At 35.1% G+C, this 17,931-nt stretch overlaps 4 protein-coding genes across 8 annotated transcripts; 2 read left to right on the top strand and 2 right to left on the bottom strand.

Moving 5' to 3' along the window:
- The first annotated feature begins 859 nt into the window (after positions 1-859).
- On the top strand, positions 860-4,785 carry LOC111811180 (DNAJ heat shock N-terminal domain-containing protein). Of its 4 annotated transcripts, XM_023697933.2 has the most exons (10): positions 860-1,154; positions 1,231-1,359; positions 1,445-1,574; positions 2,399-2,519; positions 2,848-2,929; positions 3,156-3,209; positions 3,954-3,992; positions 4,085-4,187; positions 4,392-4,526; positions 4,620-4,785. In XM_023697933.2, exons 1-9 carry the CDS (start codon positions 939-941, stop codon positions 4,520-4,522), a joined length of 1,005 nt encoding a protein of 334 aa, XP_023553701.2. In that variant the 5' UTR covers positions 860-938; the 3' UTR covers positions 4,523-4,526; positions 4,620-4,785. The 4 variants fall into 4 exon arrangements, with proteins under 4 accessions (XP_023553701.2, XP_023553700.2, XP_086974409.1 ...); XM_023697932.2 differs by having other exon boundaries at positions 4,392-4,785; XM_087118283.1 differs by lacking the exon at positions 3,156-3,209 and having other exon boundaries at positions 4,392-4,785.
- Positions 4,786-5,869: 1,084 nt separating this feature from the next.
- LOC111811624 (uncharacterized) lies at positions 5,870-6,772 on the bottom strand. Its single transcript, XM_023698561.2, has one exon. The coding sequence runs from the start codon at positions 6,704-6,706 to the stop codon at positions 6,044-6,046; it is 663 nt and encodes a 220-aa protein (XP_023554329.2). The 5' UTR covers positions 6,707-6,772; the 3' UTR covers positions 5,870-6,043.
- Positions 6,773-12,023: 5,251 nt separating this feature from the next.
- On the top strand, positions 12,024-14,500 carry LOC111811225 (putative WRKY transcription factor 69). 2 transcript variants are annotated; one of them, XM_023697982.2, is made up of 3 exons: positions 12,024-12,387; positions 12,472-12,615; positions 13,608-14,500. In XM_023697982.2, exons 1-3 carry the CDS (start codon positions 12,251-12,253, stop codon positions 14,209-14,211), a joined length of 885 nt encoding a protein of 294 aa, XP_023553750.2. In that variant the 5' UTR covers positions 12,024-12,250; the 3' UTR covers positions 14,212-14,500. The 2 variants fall into 2 exon arrangements, with proteins under 2 accessions (XP_023553750.2, XP_023553749.2); XM_023697981.2 differs by having other exon boundaries at positions 12,026-12,387; positions 12,469-12,615.
- Positions 14,501-14,670: 170 nt separating this feature from the next.
- On the bottom strand, positions 14,671-17,753 carry LOC111811237 (ras-related protein Rab11D). The gene is made up of 2 exons (XM_023697997.2): positions 17,327-17,753; positions 14,671-15,374 (listed from the first exon to the last, which is right to left on the bottom strand). Exons 1-2 carry the CDS (start codon positions 17,545-17,547, stop codon positions 14,936-14,938), a joined length of 660 nt encoding a protein of 219 aa, XP_023553765.2. The 5' UTR covers positions 17,548-17,753; the 3' UTR covers positions 14,671-14,935.
- Positions 17,754-17,931: the final 178 nt, after the last annotated feature.

Genomic DNA, 17,931 nt, shown 5'->3' with positions numbered 1-17,931 from the left:
CGTTCTCTCGGATTGGGCTCTCATCCTCCTCGGACCCATAAATCAGTTAGTAATTGGTCTTTCACAACGAGATCGGTGAATACTGGTACAAGATGATCAACTAATTCAATTATTATTTATATTATTTGCTCGAGAGTTACATGAATTTATTAGGTAAATCTTGGCAAATAAATAAATTTAATCTATATTTTTCTATAAATTCATGTATTTAGGTTGCACATATAATACTTTGGCTCAAAATAATATGGTATAAAATAAGCAAAATTTATAAATATAATACAATTCTAATTTGAATCTAAATAATACATCTGGCTATATGTTTATAAATAATTTGATAAACAATAAATTAAGTATTATGTTTAATCTTTAATTTAAAAAATTCTAATATATCATGAAAATATTAGATATAAAATTAAAAAATTTGGAGAACTAATTAATAATTTTTAAATTGATTATACAAAATAAAGTTGAAAGTTATATTAGCTTATTTTCATTTATTGCCCAAAAACATAAGAATTTAAAATAAACTTATAAGTTAACCTATAAAATAATTATCATATTTGCTAATAATTTGAAAATCGGATTTTGGGACAAAAGAGTAGTCTCTAGCGTTGTGCTCGACAATTCCAGACGGCATCCTAGCACGTGAGACAACAATAATCCACAAGCCGACACGTGCTTTGCTTCTGCGTAATGTACACTCCCGCCTCTTCTCCCACTAGATTTATCTATTTTGGTCCACACTCATTGGACTCGAGTGGCTGAAAATTCGCCACGTCATCACCAACCCTTCCACGTCAAATTTTCTTCCTCCTCAGAATTTCCAAATATCTCCTCAACGCCCCACATAAACTCCATTTCCTTTCCATTTTTACCCCCCGCTCTTCCCCTGATTCCTCTTCAATTTTTCGCTCCATTTTCAAGTACCTTACTCTCCAATGGCTCAGTTGCTCTCTCCTGTTTGCACAGACGCCATCAAACTCCAACCTCCGATTCTTCTAAGCCCATGGCGCTCCTTTTCTAAGCCTAGCGGTTCTTGCGGCGCGATTGCCCGCGGCGCTGGGAGACGGAACTGCGGCAGTTTGAAGGTCACAGCAAGGGATTCGGCATCAACAGAGGCCGTTGCCGATGATTATTATGCTGTTTTGGGACTGGTAAGCCGTTCGATTTCGATCTGGATTGCGTTCAGTTGTTGAAGTCTTAAATTATGGTTCTATTTGTCGTTTATAGCTTCCAGATGCGAGCCCGGAACAGATCAAGAAGGCGTATTATAATTGCATGAAAGAGTGCCATCCAGACTTGAGTGGCGATGATCCAGATACCACCAATTTCTGCATGTTCATTAATGAAGTCTATGAGGTTGGGCTTCTCGAATCGAGCTATGAAGAATTCAGATGATCTATTGTTTCCCGACATTTGTCTTAGATAAAATGCTTCATTGCAGGTGCTTAGTGATCCAGTTCAGCGGATGGTTTATGATGAAATTCATGGATATGCTTTGACTGCAATCAACCCTTTTTTCGATGATTCAAGCACAAAGGATCTTGCGTTTGTTGATGAATTCAGCTGTATAGGTATGTGAGAGTTTTGTCTGCTTGATGAGTTGAGGATTGATGGGAGAGGAGTCCACGATTAAGGGAAAGATCATGTGTTTATAGGTAGGTAAGGAATACTATCTCCATTGGTATGAGTCATTTTGGAGAAACCAAAAGTAAATCCACGAGAGTTTATGCTCGAAGTGGACAATATCATACCATTGTGGAGGTCCGTGATTCCTAACATGGTATCATTGTCATATCCCTAACTTAGTCATGTCAATAGAATGCTCGAAGTGGATAATATCATACTATTGTGGAGGTTCGTGATTTCAACATGGTATCGGAGTCATGTCCTTAACTTAGCTATGTCAATAGAATCTTCAAGTGTCGAACAAAGAAGTTGTGAGCTTTAAAGGAGTCAAAAGTGACTCGAGTGTCGAACAAAGTATGTACTTTGTTGAGGTTTCCAAAGAAGGAGTCGAGCCTCGATTAAGGGGGAGGCTGTTCGAGGGCCCCATAGACTTAAGGGGAGGTTTTATGGTGTATTTAGTTCGAAGAGAGGATTGTTAGGAGTGGAGTCCACATTGGCTAATCAATAGAAAGATCTTGGGTTAATAAGTAAGGAATACTATCTTCATTGGTACGAGTCTTTTTGGGAAACTAAAAGCTCAAAGTGGATAATATTGTACGATTGTGGAGGATTGTTGTTCCTAATACGATGTTCTCTAGTGCTTCTTCCCATTAGTGAAAAGTGCTTTCATTCCACTTTTTTTCAAAATTTATTCCAAACTAACGGTTATGTGTCTTGAAGTTGCAATGATTTATCCGTTGTCATTTCTTTATGCTTAACTTACTTCCAGGCTGCAAAAGTTGTGCCAATGTGGCCCCAGACGTCTTCGGGATTGAAGAAGATTTCGGACGAGCTCGTGTGTACAACCAGTGCGGGAATCAACAACGAGTTCAAGAAGCAATTGATAGTTGGTAAGTTCACTTAATGATGATTGAATCTGAACTGAATGTTTTCATTCACCAAATCTTGCTGTTCATAGCTTGGGAATTGTTAGAACTTTTTATTAGATTTATGATGATTACAAGCATTCATGTTATAATTTGGCTTAGAAACTGATTGTTGAAAACTATGCTCGAGATCATATGCTTTGACCAATTTATTTCCTCGATGTTCGTCGTTCTTAGCACGAGTTCTTTTATCGGGCATTCGTCAAGCTAATTTGAGTACCGATTTTTCATATTCATGGCTATAAATCTACCTGATGGTACTATTGATTATTATTTTCTCATCTCTTGCCAGTCCAGTCGATTGCATCCATTGGACTTCAGCTGCACAGTTATCTCTGCTCGAAGATGAAATGCGTCGGGTCGAAAGAGTGAATGTATGTAATGAAGAGCAATATTCATATCTTTGTTTGTCCTAGATTCTTAATATATAATTGGACTGTTCTTGAATTGAAAGTTTGAACAAATCATCAATTCCTTCCTCTCATTTTCAACTTTTAAGTTTGATTCTCCGTCAAGTAATGTGCAGTTTCTAGAGGAAGGATTAATGCTCGTTTCTTCTTCATAGAAATCAAGATTTCTAATTGTAATGTTTATGGCCAGGTTGCGTTTATGCTCTCTGGAATGGGATCATCAGCTGTAGATGTTTTTAGACTGGTATGAACATTTTAAATCCCTGTTCTTTAAACCTCTCTCGTAGTGGTTGTAACTGCCCAAACTCACCGCTAGCTGTGCTTCCCTTCAAGGTTTTAAAGAGCGTCTATTAGGGGAAGTTTCCACACCCAAAAGACAATATCTGCTAGCGGTGAGCTTGAGCTGTTACAAATAGTATCAGAGCCAGTTACCAAACGGTGTGGGACACTGGTCGGAGTAGGGCTAGACCCTCTCCATAGTAAACGCATTTTAAAACCTTGAGGGAAAGCCCAAAAGGTAAGCCCAAAGAGGACAATATTTGCTAGCGGTGGGCTTGAGCTATTACAATGGTAGCCCAAACTCATAGTTAGCTGTGCTTCCCTTCAAAAGGTTTTAAAATGCGTCTATTAGGGGGAAGTTTCCACACCTAAGAGACAATATATTGTTAGCGGTGAACTTGAGTTGTTACAAATAGTATCAGAGTCCGTATGGTGCAGGGCACTGGTCGGAGTAGGCTAGACCCTCTCCACAGTAGACGCGTGTTAAAACCTTGAGGGAAAATCTAGAAGGGTAAGCCTAAAAAGGACAATATTTGCTAGTAGTGGGCTCGAGCTATTACAACGGTAGATATAGATGAAACTTGAGCTGTTACAGTACTAGACTTGAACTTCCTTGCCTCAACCGCAATTGATACGTACTCTTTTTTTTGAGGTCGGAAGTTCAAATCTCTTCCTTTATTGCTATTAAAAGTGGCTACTAATGTTGCAGGCAAGTTCTCGATGGGAAAAGCGGCAATCAAAAGTCTTGGTGGGTTTTACGCCGACGACGAGCACATGATTCTTTGGCTCATAATTTCTGTTTGTAATATCTGGAGCTTTATAGACCTTGTTCTTTTGCAGGAACAAGCAAAGGTGAGGATGACGAAGAAGAAGAGTTCCGATGGCGATGATTCATATTGGAGCAATCTTTGGGGGAGCAGCCCTAAAGATCAAAGAAATTCAGGTAACCATTGATAAGTAATCTTCATTATATATTAATGTCGAATCAACGTGTTAAATAATTTATAACATGTCGATATCGATATCTCAATAAACTGAAATGCTCGACATTGGATGAACGTTCGGTTTATTGAAATATCAATATCGATATGTTAATCGACATATAATTCCCCTGTTTAAATCTATAACTAGCTTTACATTGATGCAGAAGAGGAAACGAACGAACGGGCAAAGCGAGCTGCAGCTGCTGCTCGACGATGGAGAGAGTACTCTCGACGGGGCGTTGACAAGCCTCCGACGTTCAAACTTCCCGAGTTGATCTCCAGCAACGACAATTGACTTGGTACATATAAATTTATAGCCTTATTATAGTCGTACATAATTAATCAAATCATTTCCTTAAAAAATGTCCCATTTCCTCAATCCTTCCTTGTAGCTATGAAACTAAAAACAAAAATCAACCATGATCGATCGAGAAGCTTCTCGACCTTAAGAGTCACGAGTTTAAATCTCGTCTCATGTAATTATTATAAGAACGTTGATCGATAAACGGATTAGTGGAGCGGGCTGGGATGTATTTATTTTCTTCTTTGCGTTGACAATATGTACATTTCATATGTTGATGTCCTGCTTGTTCTGCGGCCTGGGATAATATTTTAGTTGAAAGTCAACTGAATTATTGTTGAATGGAAATGGGTTATGATTAGAAAGAGAAAAAAAAGAGAAGGCATGATAGGAAAAGTAAAATAATGGAAATGGGAATTATTATTATTATTTAATTTTTTACTTTTAGTGGAAGTGTTTGGTCCATGTTTTTTTAATGCATTGGAGAATATGGGAATCCTTTTATTTTAAGTAGATCCTTTTAATTAATTAATTCCACTATTATGAACAAATTGCAGCTCGTATTGTATTTCCACTTGCTTCAAAAATGGGAGAAAATTTGCCCACAAGAATTATTTTTATTCTTTTTTTTAAAAGAAATAAAAATATACTAATTTTATAGTGGCCAATTGAGGAGTTTTATTTATTTTCTAAACCGTGTTAAGTAATGCTAATTAATGTAAAGACCACATTGGGCTGAGAGACCTTGATTTCGAGTAGAGCCAAGGTCGAGCTGAATAACTTGGTCTACTGTAGAAACAAGTCAGATGCGCAAATGTCATGTGTGGTCGAATAAGTTTTGATTTTGCATATAAACTTTGTCTAAGTGAAAAATATATATGGGGCCTGGGAGCCTGAGTTCCCCTCTAAGATTGGTGTGAGCGTGTCAAGATCACACAATTGAAAAATTACGACTGTGACAATTGGTATTAGAGCTTCATAATAATTATCAACAAATTTATTTTTTAAATAATCGAACTAAAAAATTATCAATAAAATTTTTTGGTATTTCTTCGCTAGTACCCATGTCAAATATTGTTCTCTTTCAGCTTTTCTTTCGGATTTCTCCTTAAAGTTTTTAGAGGTTCTCTCACTCTTATCAACAATGTTTGGTTCCCACGAGCTGATTTTCACATTCTTAGAAAGAATATTCTGTTCTTCTCTTCAATCGATGTGGGATTTTACAATCCACCTTGTTCGAATTTCGGGTAACTGACACTTGTTCCTCTTTCTAATCAATGCGAGATCACCCATAATTTGTATGTTTTAATTCATGTTTTTAATATTTCTTTATGATTATAATGGGTCTAATATCTAGCATACAATGCTAGAAATTTTATTATTTTTTTGGATTTTAGTTTTTAGTACAATTTTCAAGTATATAAAAGGCTAGGACTTTCCAAATTTAAAATTGAAAAAAAAAAAACACACAAAATTACACTCGAAAATGAAGAAAAAAAAAAAAAAAAGTTGGTGTTATCTGACAGTGGAAGCAACTGTATGAGCCCAGAACTTGAGATGATCTTTCATGTCCATTTCCGTCGCACCCAAATCCGGAACTCTCCATTTCATCAGACTCCTCTTCTCTTCTTCTTCCTCAACCGCCTTCCAAGCTTCAGATAAATACGGCCTCGAAACCCCACTTTCAATCCCTTCTTCTTCCTCTGTTTTCTTCCCCAATCTCTGCAACCCTGGAATTATCGAAGCTAAACTCGAATTCTTCTTATCTTCCTCACTGAACACGAATCCCAAATCCATAAAACCTTTTAATTCTTCAAATTCAAGGTCCGATAAGCTCTTACTCAACCCCCTCCCCCTTTTTCTTCTTCTCTCCTTTTCACTCCCTTCCGGTTTCTTCTTCGCCGGTTTCCCCTCTCCCTCGCCGGCAAATTCCGTCACCTTCCCGGAGAGAATGGGCTGAAGCTTTTGATTGGCGGAGTAATAAACGGTCTCCGGAGGTGCGAAGTTCGAGCTCAGCGGATACTCGCTTTGAGATCTCACCTTTACCACTTGCATTACGGGACTCTGTAAGCGGTTTTCCGGCGACTCGAAGCGAGTCGGTAAAAGCGGTTTCCCGGTGAAAACCGCGCTCTGAAACCAGAATAGATCAAAAAGAGGGAGGATTTCTTCGGCCGCCATTGCTAGTGGGAAAATTCAGAGAGGTTTTTTGAGGACGAAATTAAGGGTTTAAACAGTTATATAGATAAGGAAGAAACGGAAAAGTGGTCCTTTTTTTTAAAAAAAAATAGAGAAATGGTTGTTTGTTGCGTTACATTAATGCCCTTGAATTTGGTCATATTTACGGGTGTAATAATGAAGCACGTTTCTTCAATTATTAATGTTTTGCATTCAAAGCTACAATCATTGGAGGGTATCAAAAGTATAATATATGGTTAAGGGCCATCCCCCATGAGGGACTTATTGGTAATTATACAAAAATTTCCGATTTACGTGGAAATTATCACCTGGAGCCGATTCTATTTATTCGAATCTATTGGTCAATGGCACGTGTTGCCAATTGTTTGCCCCGTGAGAAATTGAGAGCGAATATTGGCAATGGGCAATCACAATGCATATGACAATTTCTTTTCAGTTTTTTTTTTCTTTCTATATTCTCCATTAATAAAATAATAAATTGTGTAATAATACGAATTATGGATTTAATATTGGCTAATTATATATATTGTGAAAGATTAAATGACGTGGAAATTATGTGATTGGACAAAGAAAACGACATCTAATTAATTATTCTAATTATCTACTTTTTAATTATTTATTATTTATTATAATTTTTTTTAAAAGTTTTGGCAACCAATGGGAAGGCATTAACTTTTTGTAGTGAATTTTTAAGGGCAATGCCGACTGGTCCCCCGCACTAATATTAAAAGTGGGCACGTGATCCACACGTTTTTGTTTAATCCAAAAACAAAAAAACAAATTATAAAAACCACTTTTAATCTTGTACTATCATTAACCTAAAAAGTATATAAAAAAAATATACCTTTGTCTTTATTTATTTATTTATTTATTAAATTGAAGAATATTAATAAAACAAATATATATATTCTAATAGATTATATACAAAGTTTATGATTTTTTTTTTAATTTTAAAAGTATTAATCCAAAAATAACTAAACAAACGAACTTTAAAATTAATTTCCCGAAAAAGATGGGTAAACAAACTCCCAACAGACTTGTTTTAAAAAATAAATAAATAAATAAATAAATAAAAACCAAACATCAGAAGGATCCAACAAACTCCCAACAGACTTGTCTCAAAGGGAATGTCATCTTTATAATATGATCGAATATGTTTTTATTTGAATAATAAATAATATTCATGAAAACGTATAATGTTTTTATGTAATGTATATAGTAAAAATACGACCTTAAATTAGTCGAATATTTTGTTTTATAGACAATTATTAAATACTTATTTGACGACAAATAATAAATGGGAAATTAGGTCCACGTGAAGGACGAGGGGATGTGATGATGAGATATGAAGGAGAAAGTGATGTTTCCAAGAGTACTTTCCTTGAGCCCATTAAAGCCCATTGCACGCCACAATCACATTATGGATGCAACAAAAAGCCCATTTCACTTTAGTCATGCTTTTCTCTCTTTTCCAATTTATTATTTTTCTTAATTTAGAAGCATAGATTAATTAATGGGAAATTATGAGGATCCCTAAAAATAAATTAAAAAATTACAATTTTATATGGCATAATATATTCATAAATTTAAAAGAAAAATAGGAAGAATCTATAAGACAGTTATTAAAATATTATAAATAAAAATATATTAAATCCTCATAATTAAAACTCAACTTTATTTTGACTAGTGCATTGCTTAGTCATGTGACCATTTATGTAAAAAAAAAAAAAAAAAAAAAAAAAAAACATATTTATTTTTTAAGATTATACAAAAACATTGTTGCCATTACCTTAAGAGACACAAAACTTTCTTGTCTTTGTAGGGCTTCACTCAATTGAACATGCCATTAAGTATATTTTACAATTTAATAGCTTTTGATTCTCCCATAAACTTTCATAAAAATAATTTTTATTTAATTTTTTCATCTTAAATATTTTCGGAGGATGTTTGCTTAATCCAGCGAGACTAAATGGTGTGAAAGTTATCTATTTATAAACAAACAAATTACAAAAATATGGGAAGAGTAATATATGGAAATAACAATAAATAGGAAGATATCTACATATTTGCCTTATAATAAAATATTAAATATGATATATATGGTAAACTATAATTTAGTATTAAATATCCTTAACACCCCGCAAGCTGAGTGTCGGATTTGAACAAACGTGAAGCTTGGATCTGAAAAATTCAAAAAGAGGTCGAGAAACACTTTTCGTGAAGATGTCTAACCCATGAAGAGGGACTGTCGCTCAGCGACGATGCTGCCCTTGGCTCCGGCAAGAATATGTCTTAACCCAAAAAGTAGAAGGGGAAACCTAGAGCAAGGGACAAAGACAATGTTGAAGCGGGAAGCGGGAAGATAACTTTGTAAAGTTTAACGAAAAATATCATTAAAACTCATCCAATTCAATTTGACCGGAAAAAGTAATATTATTTTGTAAATTTTAGAAAAAATTGAAAGTTATTTTTGGTTATTTTTTTTGAAACAGACATAGGCTTAAGATCCACGTTAACCCAAAAAAGTTGAATTATTCTAACTCGGATAACATTAATTATGTCGAAATAAAGCATAGGTTATAAATAGTCACTTGATTGGTTGTATTTTTCAACAGCTCAAACGTAAGAATGGCCATTTATTTAAAAGAAACAAAGAAGTAAACTTAATATAAGAATTGGTCAACGTATTTCTTTGACCAAAATATTAAAATTATATTACGGAATTAAATTAAATTATCTATATATCCCGTTATTTCTTTATCATTTCCATTTGGATAGTAAATATCCATTCGATCTGTTGTAATTAATTAATAATAATTATATATTACCAATAATTGACGAGCATTAAATAAGCCGTGGAAGAAGTCAGACAGATAATAGTTTTATTTGATAATATATAGAAATTAAAATAATATTATTCTTAATTTTTAAAACCCAGCTCCTCTTTTACTCCACTTTTGTCTATTTATTTATTTATAATTTTCTCGGAATCTTTTATTTGAACGGCGTCGTTTTGGTATAATCATAAATGGAAAGGAAATAAACAGCGCGTATAATTAATATGGGCAAAAAATACTCGACTCTTTTAACCTCGAATAAAAATCTGCCTCTCCTTATAATTTTGGAAATGGGCGAACCAAAAATGGAAGGCATGGGGGGCAGTTGTCTCCCTAAAGGGTATATTCGTCATGCAAAATTAGTCGAGTTTTAGTTTCTAAATTTGCTAATAAATACATATTTAAAAATATATATAACTTTGTAACATTAAAACATTAATAATGTGATAGCGAGCTTATAGGATCTTCAGTAAAACCATTAAAAAAAAGAATTTACTGTACTCCCTTACGAGAGCTCGTCTAAGCTTTAGTAACAAATTTTACCTCGTTGTCTCGAGAATGCAGGTAAAAAAAGATGATACTCGATAAAAAAAAGTAAATTTGATACGTGTGAATGGTAATAAATATTGTAGTTCTACTGGGCAACCCCAACTCGAGCTGGCTGCTTGAATTTCATTATTTTGAGATTTTTATACAATAATTAATTAATTAATTAATGGTTGCCCTATGATTAAAAATAATTTATTTTATTTGTTTTTATTAAAAGTCAACATGTGCCAAGATTCCTCTCTCATTGGCCAACCGTTCAAACGTAGTTTTTGTAGAAGTTTGAACAATAATTTGCAAGCTGGTGACGTCCAAAGCTAAACGACAAATTTCCAATTTTTTTCGTTGGTCGCCACCATTGATCTCTTCCCCCCCCTTCAAAAATTCTCATTAATTTTATTTTTTAAAATTATTATTTTTATTTGAGTTCGAAATTTTCCAATTAAGTTAGGCACATTTGCATGCCGCTTGACATTAACCCAACACTAACGTCAAATTAACTTAACGTGTGGGGCTCTCAAACTTTTATATATATATATATATTTTTTAAATATCATTTTAGTTTCAATTTTAAAATATTATTTATTAATTTCTATTTCGTTATTAAATAAATTTTTTTTTTTACTTTTACTCTAACTTCTTATATATGCAGTAGCTCACTAGACTAGTTCGGTGCGATTTGCGAGTTTAAAACATAAATTTTCAGTTCAATTTAAATTGGACCAATATAAATATAAATATAAATAAATAAATAAAAATATAGAGGTTCAGGAGGGAATCAGTTTTCCCTTTCCTTCCTTAAACCTGACTTAATAGGTTCACGAGCGAATCAGTTTCCCCTATCCTCTTTCAGTCTTCCCAACCGGATTCATTAATGCAATGGAACTCAATCTTGAACTTGACAGTCGAGTAAATTCATTCCATCCTCTACAGTCAAGTATATATATATATATATATATATATTTGTTCATTTTAGTCATCTACAACTCCTCTCTCTCTCTTGTTTCATTGCATTCTACCATCATCCTCATGTCTCTCGACTCTCATACCATTTTTTGTCACCCTTCGTTGTTGTTCGACTCTCTCGCCTATCATTTTTAACCATCTATAGATACTTCTAATTGAACTTGGTCAGATAACTATTTTATTTTACTTAAAATCTATTTATTTATTTTTGTAACTTTTGAATTGACTTAAAAATTGGACTAAATTTTTTAGAACAATAAAAAAAAAAAGAATTTTTATTTTTTAAAATTTGGATATTGATTTAAATTTATTGGTATAAATTAACAAATATATATATTATAAAAATTGAGAGGTAGTATTCAAATTTTTAATTTTTATCGAATAATAAAAAAAAAAAAAGAAATGAAATTATGTCCTCATCCTTATCGCCTGTACCTAACCATCTTGCCTTTGGGATTTGATTCTTGCATGGAGAAACAACGCCGCAAATCAACAATGTTTGAACTACTCTCTAAATAAACAGATAAAACTTTTACCAAATAACAATAAAATATTATTTCCTATTAATTAAGCCATCAAATTAAAATAATTATCCCAATATTTATTCTTCTAAATATATTTATTAACATTAATTACAACTCCCTCCGTCACGTCACGGTGTGAACTTTTAGGGAGTGTGTAATCCGGATTCCCATTAGGTTTCAAACTATAAAATGAAATTAACAAATACAATATTTAAAAGTATTTATTTATTAGAGATAAATAAAAATGATATTTTTTAAAGTTTTTATTAAATATAATATAAAAAGTTTGGGTAATTAAATTTTAATGTATCTAATAATTGAATAATTGTACATAACCTTACAGTGCAACTGAGCGTATAGAAGCTAAACCCCTTAGCCTTAATCCTCAACTAAAACATTATAATTTAGTGCGTATTTGCTTGCACGTCCCTAATAAACAAACATAGTCTGCCAATCTGTCACCATGACTGCTCTTTGTATTAAACCTCATCTAATTCTCTCACTCCTCTCCTTACCCAATCTCTCCGCCCAAATCCCAATTCCTTTTTCTCTCTCTACTCTCAGCCGCAGGATTCATCGTCATCATACAAATTCCGGCCACCGGGTTTCTCTCTCTCTGTCTCTCTCTTTGATTGTTTGTTGTTGTTCCGGCCATGGACCGCCGTGTTCGTACGAACCCATTTGTCTCAGAGCAAGAAGATCCAGAAGCCACGTCGGACGACGGCCTACCGGAGTCACCCTCCGACGACAATGATTCAAAACCCGCCGCCGGCCCCCCTCCCAAAAAGAGGTCAGTTTGAATTTTTTTAATTTTATTTTTAATAATTATAATTTGATTGTTTTTGTTGTTTGGGGGTTTTGTTGTATACAGTAGAAGGGGAGTTCAGAAGAGAGTAGTGTCCGTACCGATCGGCGACGTGGAGGGATCTAAGAGCAAAGGGGAAGCATATCCACCGTCCGATTCATGGGCATGGAGGAAATACGGCCAAAAGCCAATCAAAGGCTCTCCTTATCCCAGGTACACCAATATAGTATACAAACTCGAGGGGCATTTTCGGTAATTCCGGGGTTTTTTTTTTTTTTGGATGATTAATATCTATTTATTTCATTAATTAAGTTCTAGTCGTAGATGGAATTGCATTTATTTTGGTGCATTTCGATATTAATTTGAGCTCATTTAATTGAGTAGTTGAAAAAATGGTTGAGATTTCAATTCTGGACTTTGTTGGCCGCCGCCGCCGGCTGCCGGCCGGCTTCTACGGGATCTGGATAAAGATTGGCGCATTTTAGCTTAAAGGCGGCTTTTGCTATTAAGCGCTTGATTTTTTTTATTTGTCTAGTTGGGAATTGGGATCATACTCATTATCCAATCGCTCTCACAGTAGCGTGTACAACACGCTCACTTTCTTCACCTTTTTTTTTTCCTTTTTCTTTTACCTAATTATTGCCCTAATTACGCCGAATTCAATCTGGCTGTATTAAAAATATTTTTTTTTATAAAATAGTCTTCAAATTTTAATTATGGCTCTATTTATTTTCTTATTTACCTAATTATTGCACGATTTTTAATTATTTCTGAAATTGAATATTTTAAACGGTCTTTGAATTTTAATTAATTTTCTACAAACGGAAATTACGACATTTTCCAAGGTGCCTTTCACATCGAAGGCATACTGAAATTTCTTTGGATAAAATATTATTTAATTGCTTTTTTTAGAAAAAAAAAAACATATTATTGTTTTTGGTCGGCATATATAAATCAAATTGTCAAATTGTTTTGAGTCAAAAAAAGAAAAAAGTCAAAATTTCATATTTATTCCCGTTTTAATATAAATTTAAATAAGTTAATTTTTTTTAATGAAAGTTTAATTTTTTTTTTAATTTTATCTTTCTTAGCTTCGTTATTGCTATTGATTTTTTTTTTTTTTTTTTTTTTTTTTACTTTTGGAATATTTATATTAATCTCACGTTATTTTTTTAATTATTGTTTATATATATTTTTTATTATAGGGGATATTATCGATGTAGTAGCTCCAAGGGCTGCCCAGCCAGAAAGCAAGTAGAGAGAAGCCGTGTGGACCCCACCAAGCTCGTTATTACCTACGCTTTCGACCACAACCACCAACTACCGGCAACCAAATCTCACCACCACCACCACAATTCCTCGCCGTCCTCCGCCGCGATCGCCGCTGCACCCGACTCCTCATCCCCGGGGAGCACTACGACGTCGTCGTCAACTTCCTCCGGCGACCATACGAACACCGATCTCTCATTGCCGGCAGCGGCGAAATTCGAGGAGGCGGCTGCGGTTTTCGCGAGTCAGCCTGAACTAGAACTCGGCGGCGATTCGCTGATGATAAAACCATGCATCGGCGATTTTGGATGGTTGGCTGACGTGGCATATGATAGAATCCTGGAGGGCCCAATTTGCGGGGGAGGCGACATATTCGACGACGCCGATGTAATGGTTTTGTCCACAAGAGGAGATGACGAGGACGAATCGTTATTTGCTGACCTTGGGGAGTTACCCGAAGTCTCTATGGTTTTCGGGCGACGGCGAGCGGTCCAACCGGACGGACCGAACCGGACACGTGGCAGAGTATTAGACTGCTAGGATTTTTTTAGGCTTTAGTTCGTTTGTTTTACAGGAACAAGACCGACACTTTCTTTCGCTTTTATAGCTCCACTTGGCAATTGCCAATTGGTCATTGCTTTGGACACTTTACAAACAGAGAAGAAGATGAAAGAAGAAGAGAGAGAGAGAGAATTATAATTACTTTTTTTTTTTTTTTTTTTTTTTTTTTAATTTAGTTTTAAAATGGGTTCGGTGGGTTTGCGTTTGTACAGTGAAAGCTAGCCAAGATTGTTGAGAAATAATGAAATGTTTTTTAGTTGAGCATCTACTACCAAAATTATTTTTTATTTTTATTTTTTAAAAAATATTTTTCTTTTAAAGTAAAGACAAAAAAATGATGAGCATTTTTATTAAAAAAATACGTTGATAAAGATAATTATTTTACGAGAAATTAAAAGTTTCAACATAAAGTTTAAGAACATAGTTGAAATCGAAGAATATTTACAAAGATATATACGAAATTATTAATTTCTTTTTCGCTTTGGAGGTTTGATACCAAAGAGTAAACACGACAACGGTAAATTTCAGGTTTCAAATGTTCGAATTGAAAGAAGAGCAAACTCCACACTTATATGGAAGGCGCCTTTGAAACAACCATCACGAACGACCGAGCTCTTACTCTACAGAAAGTGATACAATACAACTATATACAGAAGAAATGTCGCTTGCTGTAATTCCGAGTCAGGCTCAAAGCTTATTTATCTTAGCTGGAGCAACATCCGATCCTCCTCAGAATTGATGAGTCGTCCTTGACATCTATTGTCTGGCCTTTCGATGGGAGGGTCATTGAAGCACTTCTGCTATCGCTTGCCTCGACTGATCTCTTGCTTACGATTCGATATATTTGAGAGAGCACCTCGGTAAAAGCGGTTTCGACGTTTGTTGCATCGAGTGCAGAGGTCTCCATGAAGTACAAAGACTCCCTCTCAGCAAAGGATTGTCCATCTTCTGTTGGAACAAGAATAAGGTGGCGTAAATCACATTTGTTGCCAATGAGCATCACTACCATGTTTGGATCTGTGTGATCCCTCAATTCCTTTAACCATCTTGCTGCATTTTCAAATGTTGAACGTCGAGTGACATCGTACACGAGCAAAGCACCTACTGCTCCTCGGTAGTAAGCGCTGGTTATCGCTCGGTACCTACACAGATAGAGCTGATCTGAATCTAAGGAAGCAAATAAGAGTATGACCACAGCATAATGTCCTCACCATGGCAAAACAATCTTATCCAAAAAGAAGAAAAGAAAAAAAAAAAAAAACCATGGAAAAATGAAAAAAATGACAATCATTATGAACAAAAAGAATTTTAAACCTCAAATGGGAAAATTTGAGGTAGAAAAGAAACGTAACATCCCACATCGTTTGGAGATAGGAACAAGTGCTAGCAAGGACACTGGGTCCTACAGAGGGGTGGATTGTGAGATCCCACGTCAATTGGAGAGAGGAACGAGTGCCAGCGAGGACGTTGGGCCCCGAGGGGGGTGGATTGTGAGATCCCAAATCGGTTCGAGAGGGGAACGAAACAGGATGTGGAAATCTCTCCCTAGCAGACACGTTTTAAAACCTTGAGAGGAAGTCCGGAAGGAAAAGTCCAAAGAGGACAATATCTGCTAGCGGTGAGGTTGAGCTATTACAAGAAAACAACAAATGACTAACAACGGAAAGTTGAGCGCAGCAACACATGTCCTATGATTCATTTGATACATAAGGCAATTCGAAAATATCAGAGCTCAAACAACTACGAGTATTCAATACTCCTATGGTTCATACTAATGAAATAACTAGTCTTTAGCTGCTAGCTTCAGCATGTCCATAACAAGAAACATTCCTGAATTATTCGATATATCAAGTATATCGTAAACAGTTCACGCGACAAATTATGCTCGTTGTACTTACGCAGCCTACGGAGCCTTTGCACAAATAAAGGAACCATTGGATGCCAGCTTATGCACATTTCAATAAATGGTCTCTGATTCTTAATATCAAACCAGACCATTGTATCAGTAAAGACAAGCCTTGAAGCTTGAACTAGGCTACAATTCTTAATATCACACCAGACCATTGCATGTATTTTGACCATAACTACCAGGAAGGCAGTATGAATGCCGAACCGATGGGGATCATTTTCCAGGGACACAAGAAAAGTAGTCTAAGCACCATCATATGATCCGAACATTATGACCTCCGAATACCAACCTCGAAAATTTATCAGAAAATCTCCGTTTCATTTTGCAACGATGCAGACTTATTACCACAAGCTCTTCGAATGGACAAGCAAATAAAAACTAGAACAAGCGCTACAAAAGCCAGAAACACAATCATTCCCTATGGAAATCGTTAAACCAACAACGAATTCAAAAGCTTAAGTTGATGCGTTACGCAAAATTTAAGTATATTAATATTTCAACGCTTTCTCTAACCTGTGGGCTTAGAATTTTGTAGAAGGCTCAACAAGTAGAAATCGATATTAATTTGGGGAAGAAATGACATTATAGAGGTTCAACCATAGAACGTTCATAGCTCTGATACCATGTTAAATCACTAGTGAACCCCAAACTTAAGCCGATGAGTTACGATAAAAAAGATAAACTAAACATTTGAAGCCATCAGATTTCCAAAGATAAAGGCTAATTTTCAATCAGTGCTAACAGATTCAAAACCAGAACTCTAGCCTTAAGCTACAGTAATCACAATCGAGCTGCAAGCATAGAAACAAGTAGTGGAGGGGAAAACAGAGCACTCGGTGAATATCGATTTTTCTGTTTATTGAACCAGGTTGAACATGAGCATCAGATTCTACACAATAGCAATAAAATCAAGGTAGGCCTTCTTTTGCCTCATATCCTACGATTTTGTCGACATATAATCCAACCCTTCCCCTTTCTTTAATCACAAATTAAAGGTAAAAAAGCTGTCTAAAACGAATCAACTCCAGAAATTTCAAGCAACTGTAAGATATATCGATTGACACAAACAATATTCTGGCAAAGAATCGATTGATTAGAAGCAAGGAAATCATGCAACTATAATCGGAAGTTGACTTAAAACTGAAATCGATTGAAACTTCGAGAAAGAACAACGAAGAAGCAAACCTTTCTTGTCCCGCAGTATCCCAAATCTGAGCCTTGATTACCTTCCCATCAATATCCAAACTCTTGGTAGCAAACTCAACCCCAATCGTAGACTTCGATTCTAAATTAAATTGGTTCCTGGTAAACCTCGAGAGCAGGTTTGATTTCCCTACCCCAGAATCACCGATCAAAACCAGCTTAAACAAGTAATCATATTCATCATGGCCCTTATAACCCGCCATAAGACTCTTCCTCTAGGCCTCCCACTTCGTTCTTCGAACCGAAGAAAATTTGGAACTCCAAGAAGGAGAGTAAGCCAAAAGCATTTATATATATATAAGATAAAACTATTCCCTCCGTTTTAATGGAGTTCTTTGGTCGGGAGCCATGGAAAAGTAAAGCATAGAACAGTGAATTTGAATTTTGCACCGTACCTGAAACTTTCATCCATTTAGAACATAAAAACCTTAAATAACTCTTAAATTTTTAATCTCCGTTTAATATTAATGAATTCGTCACTAATTTTAACAAAAAACTGTATAAAAATCTGGCTAATTTTGAGTTATAACCCTCAATTTAACGTTTTGACGAAGGTGAACTAATTTTGATTCACTTTTGAAGAGCTA

Source organism: Cucurbita pepo, chromosome 15 (assembly GCF_057944985.1).
Source record: "Cucurbita pepo subsp. pepo isolate OVF chromosome 15, ASM5794498v1, whole genome shotgun sequence".
NCBI classification, from domain to species: domain Eukaryota; kingdom Viridiplantae; phylum Streptophyta; class Magnoliopsida; order Cucurbitales; family Cucurbitaceae; genus Cucurbita; species Cucurbita pepo.
This window is presented reverse-complemented; position numbering and strand designations above follow the sequence as displayed.